At 33.1% G+C, this 23,779-nt stretch overlaps 2 protein-coding genes across 2 annotated transcripts; one reads left to right on the forward strand and one right to left on the reverse strand.

Moving 5' to 3' along the window:
- Positions 1–164: 164 nt before the first annotated feature.
- Positions 165–14,315, reverse strand: LOC125810385 (casein kinase II subunit alpha-2). The gene is made up of 10 exons (XM_049489886.1): positions 13,833–14,315; positions 7,264–7,393; positions 6,477–6,671; positions 5,089–5,246; positions 3,689–3,779; positions 3,445–3,510; positions 3,081–3,163; positions 2,238–2,301; positions 2,059–2,127; positions 165–655 (listed from the first exon to the last, which is right to left on the reverse strand). Exons 1-10 carry the CDS (start codon positions 13,916–13,918, stop codon positions 596–598), a joined length of 1,002 nt encoding a protein of 333 aa, XP_049345843.1. The 5' UTR covers positions 13,919–14,315; the 3' UTR covers positions 165–595.
- Positions 14,316–21,353: 7,038 nt separating this feature from the next.
- Positions 21,354–22,897, forward strand: LOC125810378 (phenylacetaldehyde synthase-like). The gene has a single exon (XM_049489879.1). The coding sequence runs from the start codon at positions 21,362–21,364 to the stop codon at positions 22,892–22,894; it is 1,533 nt and encodes a 510-aa protein (XP_049345836.1). The 5' UTR covers positions 21,354–21,361; the 3' UTR covers positions 22,895–22,897.
- The last annotated feature ends 882 nt before the right edge of the window (positions 22,898–23,779 follow it).

Here is a 23,779-nt window from a genome sequence, read left to right on the forward strand (position 1 = left end):
AATTCCTTTCATGTAGTAGGCATGTAACCATCTAATCCACAGTTTGTCCCTGTTTCTGACATAAATCCCAACAAGACTTTGCCTTATTTCATAACATACATGGATATCTATCAAGATTATACCTCCTGTGGCTTTAGGCAAGCAAACCCTGAAGTAAGCTAGTAAACAGGTAAGCAAAATTAGCACACTATAACAGTATCAAAAAACTTAAGTCTTACAGTACCGTCGGGCTCCAAGTAATCTTTTGCCAATCATTCCAAAATCCTAACAACCCAAGACAAGGAAACTAAAGACTATATCTCGAATTAAAACATATACAACCTTAGAATATATTGCCAGTGTCTAGGCAAAGCTTCTCAGTATATTTCAATTCTCAAACATTACACAATCGACTTTGGATACAAAAACATGAGGGCTAATGCAAGACAATTCATAACCAGCAGAGGGAAAAAGGCCATGAGGGGTAAACCGATGAAACCATATTGCTCATGAAATGCTCCATCATGAACTTCTGCCATACCATAATCCCAAATAGCTGAAGATGACAATATATGCTAACATTACACCATAAGCTTCTTCTTTCCCAAAGCAACATCTATTGCGTCCTCAGCCTGCTATTCTCTGCAGCCCTCACTTGCAAGAAATAAGGATGGGCCTACAAAACAGTGAGAGAAAACTAGATATCAGGTTTATGCCACAAATCTGAGAACCAATACAGACACGTAATATCAAATGAACCAATACAGACACGTGATATCAAATGCACTAGTGAAAATAATACTATCACACACATCCTTTGTCTGTGCATAAACACACAGCAAGAGTAACAAAATAAAGATGCCCTATCAATGATGAGGCGATAAAACCTACAAATGTATGGTTTAAGATATCTTCCACACACAAAGGAAACAAAGAAAAAAGTTGGTTAAATTCCAGGAACCTCGATATTGTTAGTTCCTTCTCTTTTTTTATTTTTGAGAATTGGTAAACAAGTTAGTTCCTTCTCTTCTCCCACAACTTTCCCCATACAATCTCTTTCCTGGGGCATGTGTCTTGTTTAAAACTTTAAGGGGTCGTTTGGTTTGAATATGAGTTATGATGGAATAAGTTATGTTGGGATTAGTTATGATGGGATAAGTTGTCCTGGGATTATTTCTTATTGAGTGTTTGGTTTGTTGTATTCAAAATAATATATATTGATAAATTTTAAGAACAAGTTGTTTAATTACAAAATTACCCTCCACTTTATTTAAACTTTTTAAATTTTTCTTTGCGAGCTTTAGTTATTCATTTTATTATTTTTTTTTATTTTTTTTGGTTATTCATTTTTTAAAATAAAACTTTTCTTTTATTTAAATATTTTTGTTTATGTATTCCCATGATAAGTGAAAATATAACTTTTTTCTTATTTAGCTTAAAAATAGAACTTCCCTCTTAAGTTTATTAAAGAGAAGAAAATTTATGAGATATCAAAATAAAATAAACATAAGAATTAGTCAAATAAATTCATAAATAAAAATTATATTTATATAGTATAATTTTTTAATAGAAAAATATGTATAATTATCATAAAAATAAGTAGTAAATATTATTATACATGGTATTAAAAAAAATGTAAATATACATAAATGTGAAAAATGACATATAAAAAGGATTTTGAAGGGACATATTTGTCATTTACCTATTTTATCCCGGGATTACTATACCACCCAATATGAGGGATAACTTATCCCGGCACTAATTCATAATCATGGGATAAGCTATCCCAAGCTTTGCAACCAAACAACGAAATAAAGGGTACTTAAAATTTATCCTGAGATTAACTCCCCTTATCCATCACACCAAACGACCCCTAATTGTAGTTGATTATTCATATCCTGGTCTTAGTGCTGTAGGTTTTCAAAAGTCACCTAATCCCTCCCATTTTCAAAAGTCACCTAATCCCTCCCTTGCTACTATACTTGGAAAAACAGCAATACTCATTTGGCTATACAGGCAAAGCATAGACAAAACAGATTTTATGACCCCAAATAGTAGTCACAAATTATATGGAATTACCATTGCTTCTTTTGCTGTAAGTCTATCTTGATGATCATAACGGAGAAGCTTATCTAGAAAATCTATAGCCTGCAATTACACCTCAAAATCAAAGTATCAAATTCTGAGCAAAGACAATTTGTTATAGCAAGTCAAACCAAAGTGGTTAAAATAAATTACCACAGATTGAAGGCACATACCTCAGGCGACACCAAATGCTGATTATCTGCATTAATAAATTTGGACCATGGCTTCCTACTGTGCCTGCAGGAGAAGTGACTATATTAACTATCAATAGCATACATTCTGACTGCAATCAGATATGCCACCATTCTGTGAAAGCTAACTGGTGAAACTTATTTCCGTAAGAACCTTATTTAGTTGTACTTGTCCCCCCTCCAGGTCATTTTGTTTGACCAACCAGCTACTTCCATATTTCTATCATAGCTAGCTACTGAGATCATCTCAGTAAGTCAGCAACACTATCTAGTTGCAGCTCACAGTTGATTTTATACTCCCTCCCTCCATCCCCTTTTCTTTGAATTGCTAACTATTTAAGTAATTTGTATACAAATAACAACGACGACATACCTAGTCTAATCCCACAAGTGGGACCGGGGAGAATAGGATGTACATAAACCTTACCCTTCCCAACCTTTTAGGGGTAGAGAAGCAGTTTTCACTTTGCAGGGTTGCATGAATTTTTAGTAATTAGTATATTTTATAAAAAATAAAGACTTATTTCCTTAATATCAACTGCAATACTGTTCAGAGTGTCAAATGTGATTTAACTGCTCTACATCTCTATATCTTTTTCAACTTGTCCAACTCTCATAATAACATATGTCCACCAAACTCGAATATAATAAATCATTCGAACTTTATCCGAGGTTCTAAAAAAGTCAACCATGTGAATCTTTTTTATTTATTTATAAGGACTAACCATGTATATTAAAAAGGAATTGAGAGGGCAATTCATTTCAATAGGTTTATGATTGGTGATGAAATATTAACAAGGTTAAAGATGACAGCCTGAAACATACCTGCCAACCATCGCCTCCAGCTGAGGATCAAGCTCCAGTTGATACTTGTGCAAATATGCATTCAACTCATCAGTTCCAAGTACCTAAAAAGATAATTCTCCATCAACTCCAATCGAATAGGTAAGATATACTTGCACCTGATAACGTTTTCTCTCATTCAAACAACTGACAACTCTACTGATAGACGTAACTAGACGAACCTACCATCAAGACTATTATAGACCATCAACCTAGTTGCAGAATTTGTTTAGAGGCATGCAAAGGGGTAACATTTGGGACAAAGACCTCATTGAACCAGATTCTGATCCAGAAAAGACACAACGCAGTAGATTCGTGAGCAGAAAGCTGTAGCCAAACAGGTTACCTTAGCAATTTTGACAAGCTGATCCTGGTTATCATGGCCATAGAAGAAAGGTTCCTTGCGGAAGATCTACATAAAGAACAATACGCCTATTAAGCACAATTAACAAGATGATAAAAACTAATACACAATGTAATCTCTATAAACTTTTTTTGATAAGTAATCTCTAAAAACTTGTGGGTCACAACCTCAGATCTAGGAAAATGGATGAAGCACCATGATTGGCTTAAGCCTTAAAGCTTCTTACCATTCCTGCAAACATGCATCCAAGGCTCCACATGTCCAAAGAATAGTCATAATCTTGCAAGTCAACTAGAAGTTCAGGGCCCTTGAAGTATCTGATAAGCAAACAAAAACATATTCAAACTTGCTGTGATAGCCTTTTATAGACCAAAAGAGGGGATAAAATCAAATCAATGGCCACTAAATATTTTGATACATTATGTACCGTAAGTTAACATTATGTGGCCAACTTAACTTTTACACTGGTTTTCAATTAACCTTGAACATCTTCTAACTTTCTCCAAGCAAAAATTGACTGCTCTAGCATATGTATGGATTCATGGAGAGCAGTTTGTAGATTCTTTTGTCAAGTCCAGCAAACTTACAAGCTGGAAAGTGTACATTCCATTAAATGGTTACACTGCAAAGAGCGCCTCTTGGCAATCTTCTTAAGGGGTCATTTGGTATGATGTATAATTATACTGGGATTATAATGCAAGTATTAGTTACGTAGGTATTAGTTATGCAAGGATTAGTAATACAGATACTATTTCTTGTTAGGTGTTTGGTTCATTGCACTTAAATTGGATATTTAAGATATCATTCAAAATATTTATTTATTTTTTAAACTAAAAAGTAATGGGTTTATAATCATAACCATGGATGCTTGTCCTTCATTGTTTTCTAGGAAAAAGATAATGATAGGTTTTGTCCTTTAGGTACACTTATACATGGATTAGTGTTCCATGTTGGTGGTGGTATAAAATAATGCACCATTTGGTTTATTATGTTATACAAGACTTAAGTTATGCATGATTTAAATTACAACCAAACATTGGATAAAGTTCACTAAATAATATATCATGATTATTTTCCTTGTACATCATATCAAACAAATCCTAAGAGTAGATATAGTGAAGCCTAGGAGCCTTTTTCTGTTAGCATAGCAAAGTGAATGAAGCTCCTAATGAAGGAGTGTCCCATGACCTCATGGTCGGGAAGTAGCATCATAAACATTTTGAGATAGAAATTTGAAAAATTCAAACTCCAAAAGCCAACCCACATGATGGATATCTTATGTTATCTGAGGCAGTGTAGTCCATAACTAAATAGCTAACTTAACAAAGACCTACAGGATAATCTTGTTTCCGAACTACAAGCTCAAATTCCCAGAGAACAGTTTGTAAAGTAAAAATAGAAAGAGCCATTAACTATTAAAAAAACTGTAAATAAGACCAACATTTGGCAAAGCAACTGCACCTATCCTTTCTTTTTTCTTTTTTTTTTTTTTGATGACAAGGGAAACCCGCAGCCGCTACCCTTTGGGTGCGCGCACAAGGTAAAACCCCCGCTCCTATTCAATAGCTCGCAAACCACATAGGATGCACCTATTCCACCAATCAGTTTTAGCAAAATATGCCTTACCTTGAAGCCACACGGACATTATATTCCTTTCCTGGATGGTAAAATTCAGCAAGACCCCAGTCTATCAAGCGAAGCTTCCGCAACTCATGGTCTATCATAACATTATGTGGCTTGACATCCCTGTGCATTATTCCCTGAGAATGACAATAGTCTAGTGCCTGCAGGTTCATAAAGAAGTTTCAATTCCCACTTCCTCCATAAAATATACACAAGGAATAGACCAATGGTGAACTAAACAACTGTTATAAGAAGCTTTATTGTCAGAAGTAGGGCAACCTTAAGACAGAGTAAGAACTATGAGTTATTTTATTTATCAACTTGCTAGTTTAGAAAAGGTTTCCGTTGAGCACCAATATATAACTGAAACAGACTTCTAAAACAGAGGTCATCACAGGTTGGAGTAACCCACTTCCTCTTAGAATTGTTCCATACAGTATACCCTCCAGCAATCATTTCTTGCAAACTCTATCCCCACTTCCTGTTATATTAGTACTTGTTGTATTGTTATAGTTTTGTCCTTCGATTTCTGTTACATTTTGTTGTTTCTTGTACTTCGATTATCATATTATTTGGTTGTAGTTGGTATTCTGGATGCTTTGTTATGCTTTCTCTCCTGTTTATTCTTTTTCTGGACTGATTTTCCTTGAGCCAAGGGTCTATTCTAAAACAGTCTCTCTACCTTCACAAGGTAGGGGTAAGGCTGCATACACACCACCCTCCCTAGACCCCACTTGGATTACACTGGGTATGTTGTTGTTTCCTTTACTTTGGTTAGCGTATTATTTGTTGTTGCTTTTCTTTATTATTTTCAACATGTCTTCTTCATTACTGTATTTGTTATTGCTTTGGAATGCATTACTTAAGCCGATGGTCTATACTCTATCAGAATCACTCTCGCTACCTTCACAAAGTAGGGGTAAGATTTGTGTGAACACCACCCTCCGCAAAGCCCACTTGTGGAATTACACTGGGTATGTCGTTGAAATCCATAAAGCTCCCGTTATAAGAATTCACTTTTAATTTGGGGCAAGGACATGATTACAAGTGACAAAGTCTGCCTTCTAAAACTGTGCTAGGCACATAAATGCGAAGGAATTTACTTAGTAGACTCCATCAAAAGAAAATGAGAATACATCTACAAAATGTTCAAGTGCTTCCAAAACCGTATCTCTGATAAAAAGAGTGATACTGCATAAAATAAATGGAGGGAACTCCCAAATCCTGGTCAACATAAAAAGTAGTATGGGATAGGCAAACCTACAGCTAGATGACAATAAGACATGCATAAAACTAATATCTTCAGTTATATGCCGATAGAAGGAAAGTAAAACAAGGCAGACAATGAGGGGGGAGAAATACTGACTGCTATCATATGGATATCCCTTTACCTTGAGAAGCTCATATATGTAGTAGCGTATGTCATAATCCGTTAATGTTGGGTACAGTACTTTGAAATCTGTACTGTTCACATACTCAAAAATTAAGCTTGGTGTTTTTGAGTGCTGGTCTCTGACAATATCAAGGAGTTTGACAACATTTGGTCCGCCACAGAGGTTCTGCAAGATTTTGATCTCTCTCTTGATCTACACAAATACCATCAATAACAGTTCAAAAGTATGTACACAATTGCAATTAAATCATTTGGTTGAAGAAGTTCAAAATTAGAGACGAGAGAAGATAGAAAAAAGCTGCACCAGCAGATACATAATGATACCAAACTTGCTAAAATAAGCTCAATAAAAGATTGGTTTATATTTTACATATTCATAAGATAGATACGACTTTCTCTAAAAGGCTGTTAACATGGATGATTTTCATCAAATGTTAGGTTAACAAAAAGTACTATGCGGTATATAAGGCAATAGCAACTTTATACAATACAGTAAATAACCAACTTTACAGTTAAATTTCTTTGTGAAGCAGAATCTTTTTTATTTTTATTTTTTGAAACTGAAAAAAAAAGATTCTGCACAAATCCTTGAAGCCCAGTTGGTGCACTGTAATTCGGTGGATAATGTACCCACCCATCTAACCCTCTCCACTTAAACACCAGACTATTGTCCATAGGATTTGAACGTGTGACATTTGCCTAATCAACATTGCTCATAGAAAAACAACATAGTCACCTGTTACATAAAGTGCCAGTAACCTAAGGTGAAAATACAGAACTCATACCTTTTTCTTCTTAACAGGTTTCAGGATCTTGATTATGCACTTCTCGTTGCTGTTAACATTTATACCTTCAAAAACTTCACTATATTTTCCTCTTCCAACTTTCCGAACAACCTCATAGTCATCCTGATCACTGGAATAATAAAACAGAAGGATGGTTCAATGAGAATAATACAATATCTCCGAGTTTAATTAAGTTGAACTGGTCAAAGAGAGGATTCTGAACGGAAACAAAATCTAATTAAATAACTGGTACCATCATCCTAACAGCATTTGCTGAAGCAAGATTAAATTGTCAAAGGAGGCCCGGTGATGTGATTCCAGAACATCAGAAAACTTGGAACTTGAAAAGGAAAACATCACAGGACTTATATTAGCAACCTACATACTCTTCTCTCTTTTGCAAGAAAAAGTTTTTATAGTTTCTTTTAAATTGTCTTTTACTGCAAGTAAATACATAGCCAATGACTTGAGGCCAAATGAAATGGTAATAAAAATCTGTACATATAGCAAGTAACTCAAAAAGGATCTGAAGGCATCATTATTCTTTGCGACCAAAGGAGATGGAAGTGCAATGATAACAATATTGACAATGCAAGGATGGTGGATTATTTGGAAGGAAAGGAATGCAAGGATTTTTGAAAGCAAATCAGAATCTGTAGTTAGTGCTAAGTACATATGGCTATCCCAAGTGTGGTGTAACATGGCCATTGCAAATGATATAGTGGCCATGGTAGATTATTGAGCTCATTACAAAACACGTAATGGAGCTACCCATTGTAAAATATCCGCAACACCTTCTGGTTGCTGGACATTTGATACAATACCTTTTTAACAGTCAGAAAAAAGAAAAAACTTATTTGACAATGTTCAGCCAATGTTATGATGGAAGAAACTAACACACGCTCCAAGTTGCATTTACTAGAGTACATGGGCCTTGTGAGTTGCGACATGAAATTGAGCAAGAAGCTGTGGAAAGAACTAGCTGTTATTAATGGGATGTGCATTAAGGGGAGATTTCAATACAAACAGATTCGAAGACGAGAAGCTGGGGAGGGCAAGAAATACAAGATCAATAAGGAAGTTCTCCAGAATTACAAATGACCTTTCTTTGATTGATCTTCCACTTCATGGAGGCATATTTTACATGGTTCAGAAGCATTTATAATCACAGAGTTTCTAGACTGGATAGATTTCTTGTTTCAGAGACTTGGAATGAGTAATTCAAATTAAAGACTGTTGGCCAGAACAACGTCAGATCACTATCCTACTATTCTTAATTGTGGAGAATGGGAAAAAGGGAAAGGATAATCAAGTTCAAGGAAGTGTGGTTTGAGCAGCAGGGGTTCATTGAGTTGGCTAGATAAATGGATGAATTCTTATAATGTAGAAGGAAAACTTTGTCAGCTAACTGTGAAGAAGCTAATATTGCTGAAAATGACATTAAAAATGGAACAAGGAAGTATTTGGAAGCTTGGAAGCAAGAAAGAATAAAGCTATGAAGAGATCAGAAGAATTGGACCATCAGGAGAGGGGAGAAGGGGAAACAGGAACAGAACCAGTCTGTATCTGAAAGGAATTTAATTAACAAGGAGCCTGAAGGTATTGCCAAAGAATAATTGTCCTGAAGACAAAAATCTAGATGCCTTTGGGTCAAGCAAGGGAATAAAATACAAAAAATTCCATCAGATGGCAAATGCACACAAAAGGTAAATTGTACTGATAACTTACTAGTTACTGAAGGGAAGTTGGTGGATAATGAGCAGAGAATCAAAGATCATATTTTGGAGTTCTATGGAGATCTTTATCTAAACCTGAGCTGCGGAGACCAACATGTAGAAAGTAACCTAAAGAGAAGTTCAGGAAGAAAAAGAGTGGTTGCAGAGACATTCACTATGGAGAAAGTGGAAGAGGTAATAAAGTTATTTTTAAGGAGAGAAGGCACCACCCAGATGGTTTCAATTGAATTTTTTTCAGAAGTGCTGGAATACAATTAAAGAGAATGTGAGGAGGACAGTAGAACTGTTCTTTCAAGAAGGCACATTTGTAAAGAATTTCAATTCTATTTCTATTACCTTGATCCCAAAAAAAAAGGGGGCTGTAGAAGTGAAAGATTTCAAACCAATTAGTCTGCTGGGCAGAGTTCAAAAGATTGCAGTAGAATTGTTAGCGGAAAGACTCAAAATGGTATAGATAAATTGATTTCAGCAAACTAGAGTGCATTTATAAAAGGTAGACAGATTACTGATGCACTTTGGTTGGGAATGAAGTGATGAACACTTTTTTATGTAAACTGGTCATGTTTATTAAATCTTATGGAACAAATGAATATGTAAATGACTATAGCGAATTCAGTATTGTCTATCAACTGTCAGATTTTCAATCTTTATCGATGGGAGTCCCCAAGGACTCTTCAAAATTCAAATCCTTGAAATGGTTGAGGCACAGTGATCCATTGTCCCCATACCTATACCTTTTGTGTTGATGATGGAGGTCTTAAGAAGAATGCTAAGGAAGGCAGAGAATTTAGAGTGGCTTAGAGAAATTGGAGGGAGGGGGGAGTTTGGCTATTTCACACATACTTTATGCTGATGACACTCTTCCTATGTGTGAAGCCAGGAAAGAGCAATTCTTGTATATTAGAGGGATTTCACTGTGTTTTGAAGCTGTTACAACTTACAGGCTAGCCTGTATAAAAGCAGTGTATTCAATATTAATGCAGACAATTATGTTCAAGAATTGGTTGACCATTTGGGATGCAAAGTAGAGAGTTCTCCCAAAGTGTACCTTGCCCTCCATGGGGCAAGGAATAATGAACAGAATATATGGCAGGGATTCTTAGTGCCCATTTGGCCATGGATAGTTTCACTTTTTCCAGGAATACATAGAATTGCAATTTTCCAGAATTCGGAAAAATTCCAAAAGCTGTTTTCAAAATTTTCGCTCCTATCACTCACAAAAATTCAAAAACTCCAATTTGTATTCATGTTCAAAACACCAACTTGGAGTACAATGACATTTATCTATCTATATCTATCTATCTATACTACCTTAAACGCATGAACTTCCTAACTTGAATGTTAAATTACAATAATACCCCTACTTAAAACACCCATCTATTTCTATTTGAATAGCATATGTTCTCTTGAAAGGTTGTGACTTTGGTGACTTTTTAGAAGGATTGTGACTTTTCTGATGAATTGTGACTTTTCAAAAGGGTTGTGACTTTTCTGATGAATTATTGTATTAATTATTTCTACATAACTTTAAAATTCTTATATCACCCCTATATAACTGATAACACAACGTTGTTATTGACCATAGATGGAAGGAAGTTGTAATTCTAGGAAAAAGAAAGAAGGGCATAAAGATGAACTCCATTCCCTGTGCCACTACTTACTTCCAAAAGACCCAAATACCATTTTCAACTTGTACTACTTTTTTTCAAATTTCACAATTCTTATATCCAAACAACCACTTAGATAAGTACACACAAGATAACTTCATGGAGGAAAATATTTATCTTTTGAAGGAAAATTGACCTTAACTCGTGTTTTGGATGGAATCCTAAATACAGGATGCCACTTTCTCTAATCCCCTCTAGTGTGGAAAAGAAACAGAATTCTATGACTAACCAATTCTCGTGGGAAGGAAACTCAAATAATCAGAAGATGCTTTTGGTTAGATGGAAAAGGGTAACAAAAGACAAAAGAGGGAGGCCTGGGAGTTTGAAATTTGACACTAAACAACAGAGCTTATTGTTAAAAGGTTATAGAGGTATAATGTGGATTTTGGAGAATAACTTGCAAACTGAGGGCAGAATAACAGAAGTACAAGAGTAGAGGTGGGAAATAGTTGCAAGATTAAATTCAGTAAAGATGTTTCGGTAGGAAATTAGTGCCTTAAAACAAAATTCCCAACAATGCATAATTGTTCTACTAACAAGAACGGATTTCTGGCTAAATTCTACTCAAGTGCAGGGTGGCGAAAATTCTAAAAGGCTAAAAATCTGGGAACTTGAAGAATTCTTCCAGTTCTTGTAGCAGTAGAATACTACTGATATAGTTGAGGATACGGTGGATTCTTCAATCTGGTTAACGAGCAGTGAGAATTTCTTTGATCTGGTTAGCGAGTGGTGACAAGAAATTCTCTGTAAAGAACAGTTACAGAGCATTACAGAAACATGAGGGGCAATGGGAGGTATCATGGCCATGAAAAATGCTTTGGAAGACTAAGCTTCCCACCAGGGTTGCCTGCTTTTGTATAGATTGCTTCTTTGGGGCCTGATGTACCCATGACAAACTCCAAAAGAGAGGATTTGCACCGGGGAGCAGGTATTTTCCATGTGAAGAAGCTCAGGAGACTGTTAATCGTTCATTGCAACTTCTCAAGGTAGTGCAGGAATTTCTATTGGAGTATTTGTGGTGTAACATGGGTGATGAGGCTTAAACAGATATGGAGAACAATTCCACTAAACATCCTATGGACCCTATGGCTGGAAAGAAACAAGAGATGTTTTGAAGATAAAAAAAGTCTAATTTCTTTGTCAAGACAAAATGTATTCACAATTTGTAATTTGGGTGCAAGGAGGGCCTGATTGAGGATATGAACCAACAGCTTGACTTTCTAGATAAGCTAGGGAGTTGTATGTGATTGTGAGATAGATTTGAGATCCTGTTCTGATGCAACTGTTGTACCACCTTGGTAGTAATTTTTTATCCTACATTATCAGGAATAAAAGAACATTGACCATAATTTTTCAAACAAGAAATAAAGCTTACCAGTTTAGCAAGAGATGATCTCAATACTCAATAGCCATCTCCAAATTCTTTTGTCTAAATATAGAGCACGCAAAATGATTTGATTCCAAATAAAAATGGCACACGCACTTGTGCGAACAGACGATAGCAAGGCATCAGCCTCCAGAAATGAAAAGAAATATTGCATACTTGTTTAGTGCATGCGTGAATAATTCTTGCAAATCAGTTTCCAGTTTATTCTAAATGCTTACAAATGTCAGTAATGAAACATAGCAAATTTTGGAGTCCATTCCTGAAGCCATAGGCTTCCATCTAGCTAAAAAATAATCATGAAAGCTAGTGTATGTGGAAGACTGGAGAGTTCCCTCCTCACATGCATTTCACACAGAATGAGTTCCCCAAATGTAAAATAAAAGGCTTTCTTTTGGTTATGATCATTTAGTTTATGAGTTTACCAGCAAAACCAACACACATACCAAAAACACTTGAAATTGTCTTCAGCAATCAATCTACCACTCAATCAACTATGCCTTTAGCCCATACTAGTCAATCAACTATATGAATCCTTCATATCAATTATTCTGACCAGATCAGTTCTCTATGCTAAATAATTGACTCTTAAAATTCTAAAAAATTAAGGCTCTCAAACTAACACTTAAAAAGGGGTTGTTGCAATAAAATGATAGCATTAACTGTGGGGTCAGAGGAGCGGAGATGGTAATATGACACATCATAATATACAAAAGTAGAAATTACATAATTTCATTAATTAATTACTAGGTGATTAGAGATGAAAAAGAAGCATAAAAAATTACCCCCATTGTTCAGTAAGGGGTCATTTGATAGCTAGTAATGAAGCAAGCTATTCGTGTATTAAGAGGTGAATAACTAATTCTATATTTGGTAGTTGGGTAGGAGGTAAGTTATTCATGTATAAAATTAATACACTTTGGTTTGCAATAAAAACCCGCCCAACTAATACATATATAAGTTATGATGGAATCCATGTATTATTTTATGCAAGTAGAAGATGGAATAACTAATACACTTTGGTTTGCAATTTAAGAACCCGCACAACTAATACATATATAAGTTATGACAGAATCCATGTATTATTTTATGCAAGTAGAAGATGGAATAACTAATGCATGTATACCTATATCATGCAAAACTAATACATGCATAAAATTATACATAGATTCTCTCATAATTAATCCTTGCATTACTAATACTTGCATAACTCTAATCAGCTACCAAACGATCATAATCCCTTCAACAATTATTCAATCAACTATGTCTCAATCCATACTAGTCTGTTTGGCTATATGAATTTGGTTCTCGATACTACATAATTATCTTTTAAGACAAAAGTTCTAGACAATTAAGGTTCTCAATCTAACACATAAGGGGTTGTTTGGTAACTGGATAAGAAACAAGTTATCTATGTATTAATTTCCTTATAACTTGTACGATATTCAATAGCTAAATAGGAACTAACTTATTGATGTATAAAACTAATACGACGGTTGGTTGACAATTAAGAATCCTGCATAATTATTTCATTAGAAGGTGGAATAACTAATGTACATGTTTAACTAATCCTTAGATAACTAATATATGCACAAGATAATACATAAATTCACTCATATCTACTCCCTACCTTACTAATACATGCATACTTCTAAAGGGTTTTTCCCAATAATACTAATAGAAGGATTAACCGATATATCATAATATAAAAAGTATAAATTACATAATTTCAATCATCAATTACTAAGCAATTAGAGCCAAAAAGAAGCAGAAAATAATTACCCCCATTGTACAGTAAGGGCTTCATAATCCCAATATTCCCTAGGGCGAAGCACGTTGACATCCGTGTAAACACGAGCTTTCGACATAACTTTACCGTCAATCTCCAGTTTGGAGCTGTTGATCTTACTAAAAGTGAGGAAATTTCCGGCGACCGAATCAGGAGGTGAGGCAAGTGGAGCACGATAAGCAACAAGGACAGCGCACACTAGAGAGATACGGAAGAGAAATTGAGCGCATCTTCCATGTGAAGCCACCGCCGTAGTGTAATCAACGGCGATTGTATACTACTACGCAATCTAACATTTTTTTATAAGAGAGAGAATCAGTGAAGTGGGAGTGTTGGTGTTGGTGTTGGTGTGGGTGTCAACGATCGAGTTTTGGCGTGAAGTTGGATATACTGGACTAGTCTCAGGACGTGGACAGTGAATTTGGGTCTGATCCTGAGCCCTAAAATTATCTTAGTGGTCCATGTCAATTACCAAGCGTTTTTGTGATTCTATGGGAAAATTATATCAAAATAGCAAATTATTAATTTAAAATAAATAATATAATCACAGTTTGATTTAATTGTAACCCGCAACAAACTATTGTCATTCGTCTCTCTCTGAAATTCTCGCTCGTCACTCTCATTTTCTCGCAGGCAGTCTCTCCTTCGCCTCTCTCCCTTTTATACAAACACAAATGTATAAAATGTGTTTGTATTTGTATAAAAGTGAGAGAAAATTGTATATATACATATCTTTTCGTTCGCCTCTCTCCCTAGAGAATCTCGCTCGCCACTCTCACTTTATACAAACACAAATGTATAATTTGCGTTTGTGTTTGTATAAAGCGAGAGAAAATTGTATATACAAATACAAATACATATATTTTCGTCATATACACTTATAATTATACAAATACAGATCTTCTCCTGTCCAGTTTTCTTTTGTCTTTCTCTCTTTCTCCCTTTATACAAACACACATATTATACAATTGATTCTTTTGTATATGTATACTAAAACAGATTATACAATTGATCTTTTGTATATGTATACCGAAATATACATATTAATAGCCATAGCAAACATAAAGTTTGTTATGGAACGCAATTATACAAACTATAGTTATAGCATACAAATATGATTTTTATGTTTGCTAAACCTAAAATTTACTCATTAATATTTGCATAACTTTTGTGATCCTGAGCCTTAATATCTGCATAACTTATGTGGAATAAGTTACATGGATATTAGCTATACATGTATTAAAATGATAAAATTACACGTTCACCTCTATTAATTTACTTTTAAATGTGTAGAGTATTAATTTATAACGAATCAAATAATTAAGGACAAATTACAGAAATCACATACTTTTAATGCAAAATTACAATCTATTCCTTAAAAGTTTATAATTACAGAAATCCCTTAAATGGATACAATAATATAAGCGCTGATACATTAATCTGATGAGCGAGATACAATAATATAAGCGATGATATATTAATATGATGTGCGAGCTACAATAATATAAGCGTTGATACATTAATCTGATGCGCGAGATACAATAATATAAGCGCTGATACACTAATCTGATGCGTGAAAATGAGGGATTTTGAAGATTTGTAAAACTTATAGGGGATAATGATAATAAGTAAACTACAAAGTGGGATTTCTGTAATTTTTCCAATAATTAATACATGTGAAATAAATAACTACCATTTTTTTCTTTGAGTTTTTTATCTTGTTTAATTGCTTAATTAATTCTAGGTTCTTTGCTTACATTCTTGTTAATTATTTTTTTTGGCGGTAAGGTAGTGACTATTAATTCTGATTAATTTCTTTGCTTAAATTATATATGCACTACCAGTATAAGTTTTAATTCTTTTAATTATTTGTTATTTACTTTATTATTTTTATCTATTGATATTTATTTAATTTTAATGTATTATACTTATATAGTTTGTAACTTTAATGGTTAAAATAAATAGGGATAATTGTGCAGAATGACAAACTTATAATTTAAAATAAATGGAGTAGTTACTGTTTGATTTAATTGTGCCCCGTAGCAAATGTTTGCCAGTCGCCTCTCTTCCTCCAAATTCTCGCTCGCCACTCTCCCTTTCTCGCTCGCTCCCTTTGTGCTGGCCTCTCTCGCTTTATACAACAGAATTGTATAAAATGCGTTTATGTTTGTATAAAGCGAGAGAAAATTGTATATACACATGCAAATACATTTATATTCATCCTATACATTTATAATTATACAATAAAAATATTCTCCTGCCTAGTTCTCTTTTGCCTTTCTCTCTTTCTCGTTTTATACAAACACAGATTATACAATATAATGTAAAATTTATGTTTGTATAATGTATAATTTATGTTTGTATAAAACAAAGGAAAATTGTATATACACATGCAAATACATATATATTTGTCTTATACACTTATAATTATACAATACAAATATTCTCCTGCCCAGTTTTCTTTTGCCTTTCTCTCTTTCTCGTTTTATACAAACACAGATTATACAAATATAATTTATGTTTGTATAATGTATAATTTAAGTTTGTATAAAGCGAAAGAGAGAGCGATTTTTGATATACAAATATTTTTGTCAACGATTTATACAAACGAGAGGCTAACAACAATTTATACAAATGGCCTGCCAACAAAATTATACAAATCTGAAAAGGAGCCAACGAATTATACAATTGCATCTTTTTGTATATATGTATAGCGAAATAGACATAGCTTTCAATTGTATATGTATAGCAAATTATACATATATATGTTTGCTATGGAGCGCAATTATGCAAACTTTGCTATAGCATACAAAAATAATTTTTTTGTTTGCTATATGTGAAAGTTGCTCAAATAAATATTAGCTCACTAATTATTTTTGGAATTAAGAAAATAAAAATTAGCTCATTGATGTATTGGACTAACTCATTTTCTTTGTTTGGTGAACGTTTGGCTTGTTTCTTTCAAAATTATAGGAGAATCTTTTGATACTTGCCTCCAAATCCAAATCTCATGAGAGCCTTCTTTTTTCTCAAAATCTCTGAATACTCAAAGTCTAAAACAAACAAACATAAAAGTATTTAATTATCTACTCTTTAAACATTGGCCTTGGACATTCAAATCTATCTAATTCTACCCCTTATCAAGGTCTAATTATATATAAACTTTGTTCATAGAGTTTCTACTCCACGTGAGTTTATATACTCAACTAAATCACTTTTACAGGGTTCTAAATTTCTCCAACCATCATGAACAGGAAATAAAACAACAAATTTCATCCTAAAGAGTACAATTAACTCACTTAAAATTAAAATATATATTATTTACTTCCACCCTTAAGTTTTCCCACAAAATTCACGAGTTTTAGGTTTCTAAGTCCTAATTCTCCCTTAATATTACTTTATTCAGGATAAAATCGAATTACTAGATGAAATAATTAACGGAGAGACTTACCTCTTAGAAGAAAATAGCAATATACCTTAAAATTTGTCTTTTGAATTTTTTGATATGGATATATTCTAAGTTATGGGAAGAGACTTGGAGAAACTAACTTAAAACGTATGTACATGTCTCGCGTTGTTCGCGGTAGGAAATACACTTTTGCTACAACGAATTCTGTAACACCCCAAATTTCAAATTATGATTCGGCCGTTCTTTAAATGCGTATAGACCTCGAACTCGATGATTTCTAATGTTGCATAGGTATTGAAAACAATTCCTTATTGTGGGAAGAGTTTTGAATATTAATTAAGGTCATAAGAACTTCTAGCTCAAAGTTAACTTGAAAGCTTCTTTACCGATTGAGTTTTCGTTTAAGATTTTACTTGCTTCAACTTCAAAATGAACATATCTCTTAAAATATGAAGAGTGAGGTGGTCCATGAACTATCATATTAAATCTCTTTGAATCTTATTTCCAACGCCACCAACCATTCAACAATCTAATGCTAGAGTAAAAAGTTATGCTTAGTTTATAGAGAGTGCCTATCTGTCAAAGTATGATGGCTAGGGTGATGGACCGTCATACTTGTGACGACCCGTCTATCAGACTGTCAGGCCTAATAAGTGAGGCCGAAATTTGTCCATTAACAACGATTTTGATGATGGTTCGTTAGGAATTTGACGGTTTGTCTCCTGAACCATCAGACATGATTTTTCTGCACTTTTGAATAACTTTCTAAGGGGTGGTTTGGTCCTTTCCTTATCCGAAACCGCCTCTCAACTATTCAAAACTTCCCTTACTCTTCTATTAACCTAGTGCACGACTAAAAACCTCCCCACTTTTTTTCATCTCATTTCAAAATGGTTTTGAAAGTACTTTGAAATTTCTAAAATAATTATTTAAAATTATTTAAAATTGAAGAAGTTCAAACATTAATTAAATTGTGAAAGATCAAAATTAACTACCCCTTATTTGAAATATATAAAAAAATTAATATTTAGAAATTTAAAAGTAATTAATATTTTGTCTTTTATGAAATAACTACAGGTTTAATCAAATTGTAATTTGTATTTATAATGCAAAACAACCTTATGTTAAGGACTTTTAAAAATATAATTAGAAAAAGAGCAACTCTGCGTACAAAACATCCGGTGTTAATAGGGTCCGGGGAAAGGTCACACTCCAAAAAGTGTGATATAAACAGTCTACCCTGGTGCAAGTATTAATGTCCATTTCCACTAATTTTTATGAGACTTCTTAGTTTGGTGGCACACCAATTTCTTAATGACCAATTATAAATTAATAATACATTTGTTATTTGTGATATGATATCAATTTATTTATGCCAAAACACAAGCCAATAATAAATCACAATACAATTTCATAAGTGCTAATTTTTAAAAGGAATAACTTATACAATGTTTTCTAATCTACTATACAACTTTATATTACAATGCATCTTCATAATGCTAATATTTATATTAAATGTTAATCCGTTAATAGTGTGTACTGTGTGTGTAGTAATATAAGTAAATTTATAATAATTTAATGAAATTTATATAATACATATATTTAAGTGTTTATATAAAAACGAACGACTTTTCAATCTTTCAACTAAAAGTTATTTTTATGACACTTTTGTTCGATGAAGCAAGTGCTAGAACGATTTATAGAATGAACTAATGGATTGGATCATACTCCTAAACATTAGCATTTGAAATTTGAATTTTTCTTTGTAAATTTTTATATTTGTACACAAACATATTTTTAAAATATTATTTATGCTTCTTTTTTTGAAGTTTGTTTTTATTAATACGAGAGACGTGTGAGATGTATATAGTAGATTAGTTAATTAAAAAATGCGGGAGGCAAACACGTGTTTTTATATATATAATTATGAATCTTATTATTTATATATATGAAAAACATCTCCCTCAAAATTGCCTTTATTAAAGATTTATACTGTGCTCAAGTAAAATATAGTTATTTATTTTTTGCATAAAAATTGATGGTTATAATTGATTATCATTTATACAAGAAAAAGTTTCCAAAATAGTGGTAATGGTTATAACACGTTGGCTCCAATCACCTTAGCATTTATTGGATTTGCTCTTTTCAACATCGCGATGTACTCTTATGTTAAGAAGAAAACAATTTAAAGTTCTCTTTTCATTCCATCCGTAATTAGGGGTGGACATAAATATCGAAAAATCAAATCGAACTGAACTAATTTGATTTTTCGATTTTAATTCTTCGGTTTTTCAATTCAATATCGATATTATTTTTGTAAAAGTTCGATTCTTTTGTTCGATGCACTGAATAACTGAACTTTTATTTTAAAAAATCAAATATATATATATATAATATTTATTTATGAGCATTTTCTTCACTAAAATAAAAAATCAACTAACAATTAAATCATTCATTAACAAATCAAAGTAGCAACAAATTTACAATTCAATAGTTAGCTTCAAAGTTTAATTCACAAGAGGAACCCAAACATATTTTTGTCGATGTTTATCATGTAAAGGAACCCGTCTTCGTCTTTGTTTTTCTCGAGAAGTAGTTGGAGGGACAATGTTCTTGACAAAGACAAATATAGTCTTTCAATTAACACAATAAGTGTTCCACGATGAGATACATTACCCCTTAAGATAGTTTTAAATCTTTAAAATTGTTTTAAAAATACCGAATCAAACTGAACCGAAGTAGAAAAAACCAAATTAGTTTAGTTTGGTATACGGCACACACTTTTTTAAAACCAAAAATTGAAGAACCGAACTGAACCGAAATTTGATATAATTGAACGCCTACCCCTATCGCCTATCGATAATAAGATGATTTATAGATGTACAAATATAAACAATTTATTTTAAATTATAAATTTCAAAAGTTTTTTTCTTTTTCTTAAAGTCCATGTTTATAATCACATATCATCACATAAGATGAAACTGAGACAATACATTTTATACAACCCTCGTTTCCTTTTCTGTTTCTTCGAGAAAAGATTAGTCACCTTTAAACATATAAATGTAGTTAATCTCAATTTTTTTACTTTTACCTTTAATTATATGTTTTTAAAGTCATAAAATCGTCATGATCCTATAGAAAAAATTTACAGGTATTCCGTAGCGTATCAAAAATTCTTTTAAATATTTTGTACTAATTAAAAAAATCTTGACTGATCAATTAATTGACTATCTGAACTTAATTTAATTTTCATATTAATTTGAAGAATCTTAATTGGTCAATTAATTGACTATCTTTAACTTCGCTCAATTTCTATAATCTCTTTTTACCATTTCTCCTTCTAATCAACATCAATATTATTTATTGAAAAAAACAATATGTAACATCATCATAATTAAGGTGACTTAAGTAGTTAGTAGGTGACCATCAAATTCTTAGCACCATTGACACGTACTTAAAAAAAAATTAATTCTTCAACTTAGGTGGCCTGGTGTTTTTAATTTTCGGACGTGTACTAACTAGTGTCTAACACCTTGTTTGGATATATTGGCGTTACCCGTTATATTGTATTGTATTATTAATTTAAATATAATATTTATTTTAATTGTTACTAAATATTATTGTATCGTATCGTTTAAATTCATTGTTAGGTAGCGATGAAAAGACTCATTTTATGAAATGATTGATTTGGTGGTGTGATCGCACCGTACCTTAATATTTTCTTCTCATTTTATCTTTATTATTATTTAATAATTGTATTTCATCTTTTACCCTACCTTTCATAGTATCTTTATCCCGTACCCTACTTTTCTTGTAGGTTTATCATTCAAATCATGATTATGTGACATTATATAACGACGGAGAACGATACAACTTATCCAAACACTATATTCATTAAAATAATACAGTACGATACAATACAACACAACACAACACATTATAAAACAATACGTAATAACCATCCAACAAAGTGTAATTATTTCTATAGTCCTAACTAACTATAGCCCACATACATCTACTATATTTATGCCACAATAATTTAGTTCCTTTTTAACCTTATAAAAGCTAACCATTTATTTTTCTTTCAAGACAACATACACACAAATTGAAATAATGGGTACCCTCAACATCAACCATGAACTTGATGACCAAATTTTCAATACCATAAACCCTTTAGACCCTGAAGAATTTAGAAGGCAAGGTCATAAAATTGTGAATTTCCTAGCTGATTACTATCAAAATATTGAACAATATCCTGTTTGTAGTCAAGTAAATCCAGGGTATCTCCAAAAAATTGTACCAAATTCCGCACCTAATAACCCTGAGTCACTCGATAAAATTCTTAAGGATGTTGAAAGGGCTATTATTCCAGGGCTAACACATTGGCAAAGTCCTAATTTTTTCGCGTATTTTCCATCTTCAGGAAGTACTGCTGGATTCCTAGGTGAAATGTTAAGTGTTGGATTTAATGTGGTAGGGTTTAATTGGATATCATCCCCTGCTGCTACTGAACTTGAGAGTATTGTGATGGATTGGTTTGGGAAAATGTTAAATCTTCCCAATTGTTTTTTGTTCGCGAGTGGTGGTGGAGGTGTACTACAAGGTACAACTTGTGAAGCCATGTTGTGTACTATAGTCGCGGCTAGAGATCAAATGTTGCGAAAAATAAGTAGAGAGAATTTTGGCAAATTGGTGGTATATGCATCTGATCAAACACATTTTTCACTTAAGAAGGCTGCCCACATTGCTGGGATAGACCCTGGAAATTTCCGAGTTATCCCAACAATAAAGGCTAGTGAGTACACCTTGTGTCCAAAATCGCTACGTTTAGCAATTTTGAATGACCTTAAAGAAGGAAATGTTCCTTTATTCTTGTGCGCGACAATTGGGACAACTTCAACAACTTCTGTTGATCCATTGCGTTTACTCTGTGAAATTGCTAAGGAATTTGGGATTTGGGTACATATTGATGCAGCTTATGCAGGAAGTGCTTGTATTTGCCCTGAATTTCAGGTCTTTCTTGATGGTGTTGAAAATGCAAATTCTTTTAGTCTCAACGCGCACAAATGGTTCTTTTCCACTTTGGATTGTTGTTGCCTTTGGGTTAAGGATCCAAGTGCACTTACAAACGCGTTATCAACTAATCCTGAATGTTTGAGAAACAAGGCTACAGAGTTAAATCAAGTGATTGATTATAAGGATTGGCAAATTGCATTGAGTAGAAGGTTTAGAGCATTGAAGTTATGGTTAGTTTTGAGAAGTTATGGGGTAACTAATCTTAGAAACTTGATAAGAAGTCATGTGAACATGGCTAAACATTTTGAAGGACTTATAGCTACGGACAAAAGGTTTGAAATCTTTGTGCCTAGAAAGTTTGCTATGGTGTGTTTTAGGATCTCCCCATTAGTACTAAGTCAAGTTTCAACCAAATTTGATGATGAGAAAGAAGTGAACATGTTTAACACTAAGTTGGTGGAGTCTATTAATTCATGTGGCAAACTCTATTTGACTCATGGAGTTGTTGGAGGCACTTATATTATTAGATTTGCAATTGGTGCTTCTCTTACACATTATAGGCATGTTGACGTAGCTTGGAAAGTTATACAAGACCATGCCAATGCCCTGCTAAATCAAGGCTATGTTTAATTTCTTTTAGGATTTAAATTATATATATACTGAAAGATTTTTATACGGTCAACGCTTAGTTATTTATTCAAAAACTAGGGGAATCTTAGTAGGTCAGTTAGTTGACTATCTGAATTATTATCTTGTTCATGAAAGTTCAATTTCTCACCTTGTAATCCTCATTTCCAATTTTCCTTGCCCTATCCAATTTAAAAGGAAAAATTTGTATTCAAAACTAGGGTGAACTTTCACATTTTTATTTTTATTTGATTTAGATTTCAATGAAGAAAATAAATGTTGGTTGAGTTTTGAGGCAGCGATATTGCAACTTTACGTGTAATATATATCTTGTACTACTGCATTTACATAAAGAAATAAGTTTTACAAAAATTAAGCACTATGATTAGCTACTTTAACATAGGGATTTAATTTATATGTGCTGTTAGTGTAGAGATCCTTTCTAAGATATTAGTGCTGGAAAAATTCATGTCATGCCTCAAAAAGAGGAAGAAATATTCAAATTGTTGTCTAGTTTTGTCCCGATCCCTTAATTTCCTAGTGATGGGTTAGTTATATTTTGAATAATATCTCTTCTAATACTAATTAACAATTCTGACAATGGAAACCAATCATTATGTCACGATACTGACCCGCCGTGAGTGGCACCCACACTTAACCCTCCAATGGGAGAACCAACTACAAAACCCAAAACTTAAAAATCAAGCCATTTTAAAGAAATAAGTCATTATATTAAACACTATGAAAATCATTTAAACAATTAGAAGATCGAGTTCCCATAAACTCATCCAATCAACAAACAGTTGCGGAAATTAACCTCCCTAGAATCTACAAGTCGTTGTACCAAAACATCTAACAAGCCTACAATAGGGGATGTGTCACGACCCA

This window comes from Solanum verrucosum, unplaced genomic scaffold (assembly GCF_900185275.1).
Source record: "Solanum verrucosum unplaced genomic scaffold, falcon-dt-bn FXZP01000038.1, whole genome shotgun sequence".
Classification (NCBI taxonomy): Eukaryota; Viridiplantae; Streptophyta; class Magnoliopsida; order Solanales; family Solanaceae; genus Solanum; species Solanum verrucosum.

Bases quoted from the DNA above. Each gene is read 5' to 3' on its own strand.
- LOC125810378 (XM_049489879.1), top strand. From the start codon at position 21,362: ATGGGTACCCTCAACATCAACCATGAACTTGATGACCAAATTTTCAAT.
- LOC125810385 (XM_049489886.1), bottom strand. From the start codon at position 13,918: ATGTCGAAAGCTCGTGTTTACACGGATGTCAACGTGCTTCGCCCTAGG. The intron at 6,672-7,263 runs GTATGAGTTCTG...GTATTTGTGTAG, and splicing joins AACCTGTTAAGAAGAAAAAG to ATCAAGAGAGAGATCAAAAT. The intron at 3,511-3,688 runs GTAAGAAGCTTT...TTCTTTATGTAG, and splicing joins GATGCATGTTTGCAGGAATG to ATCTTCCGCAAGGAACCTTT.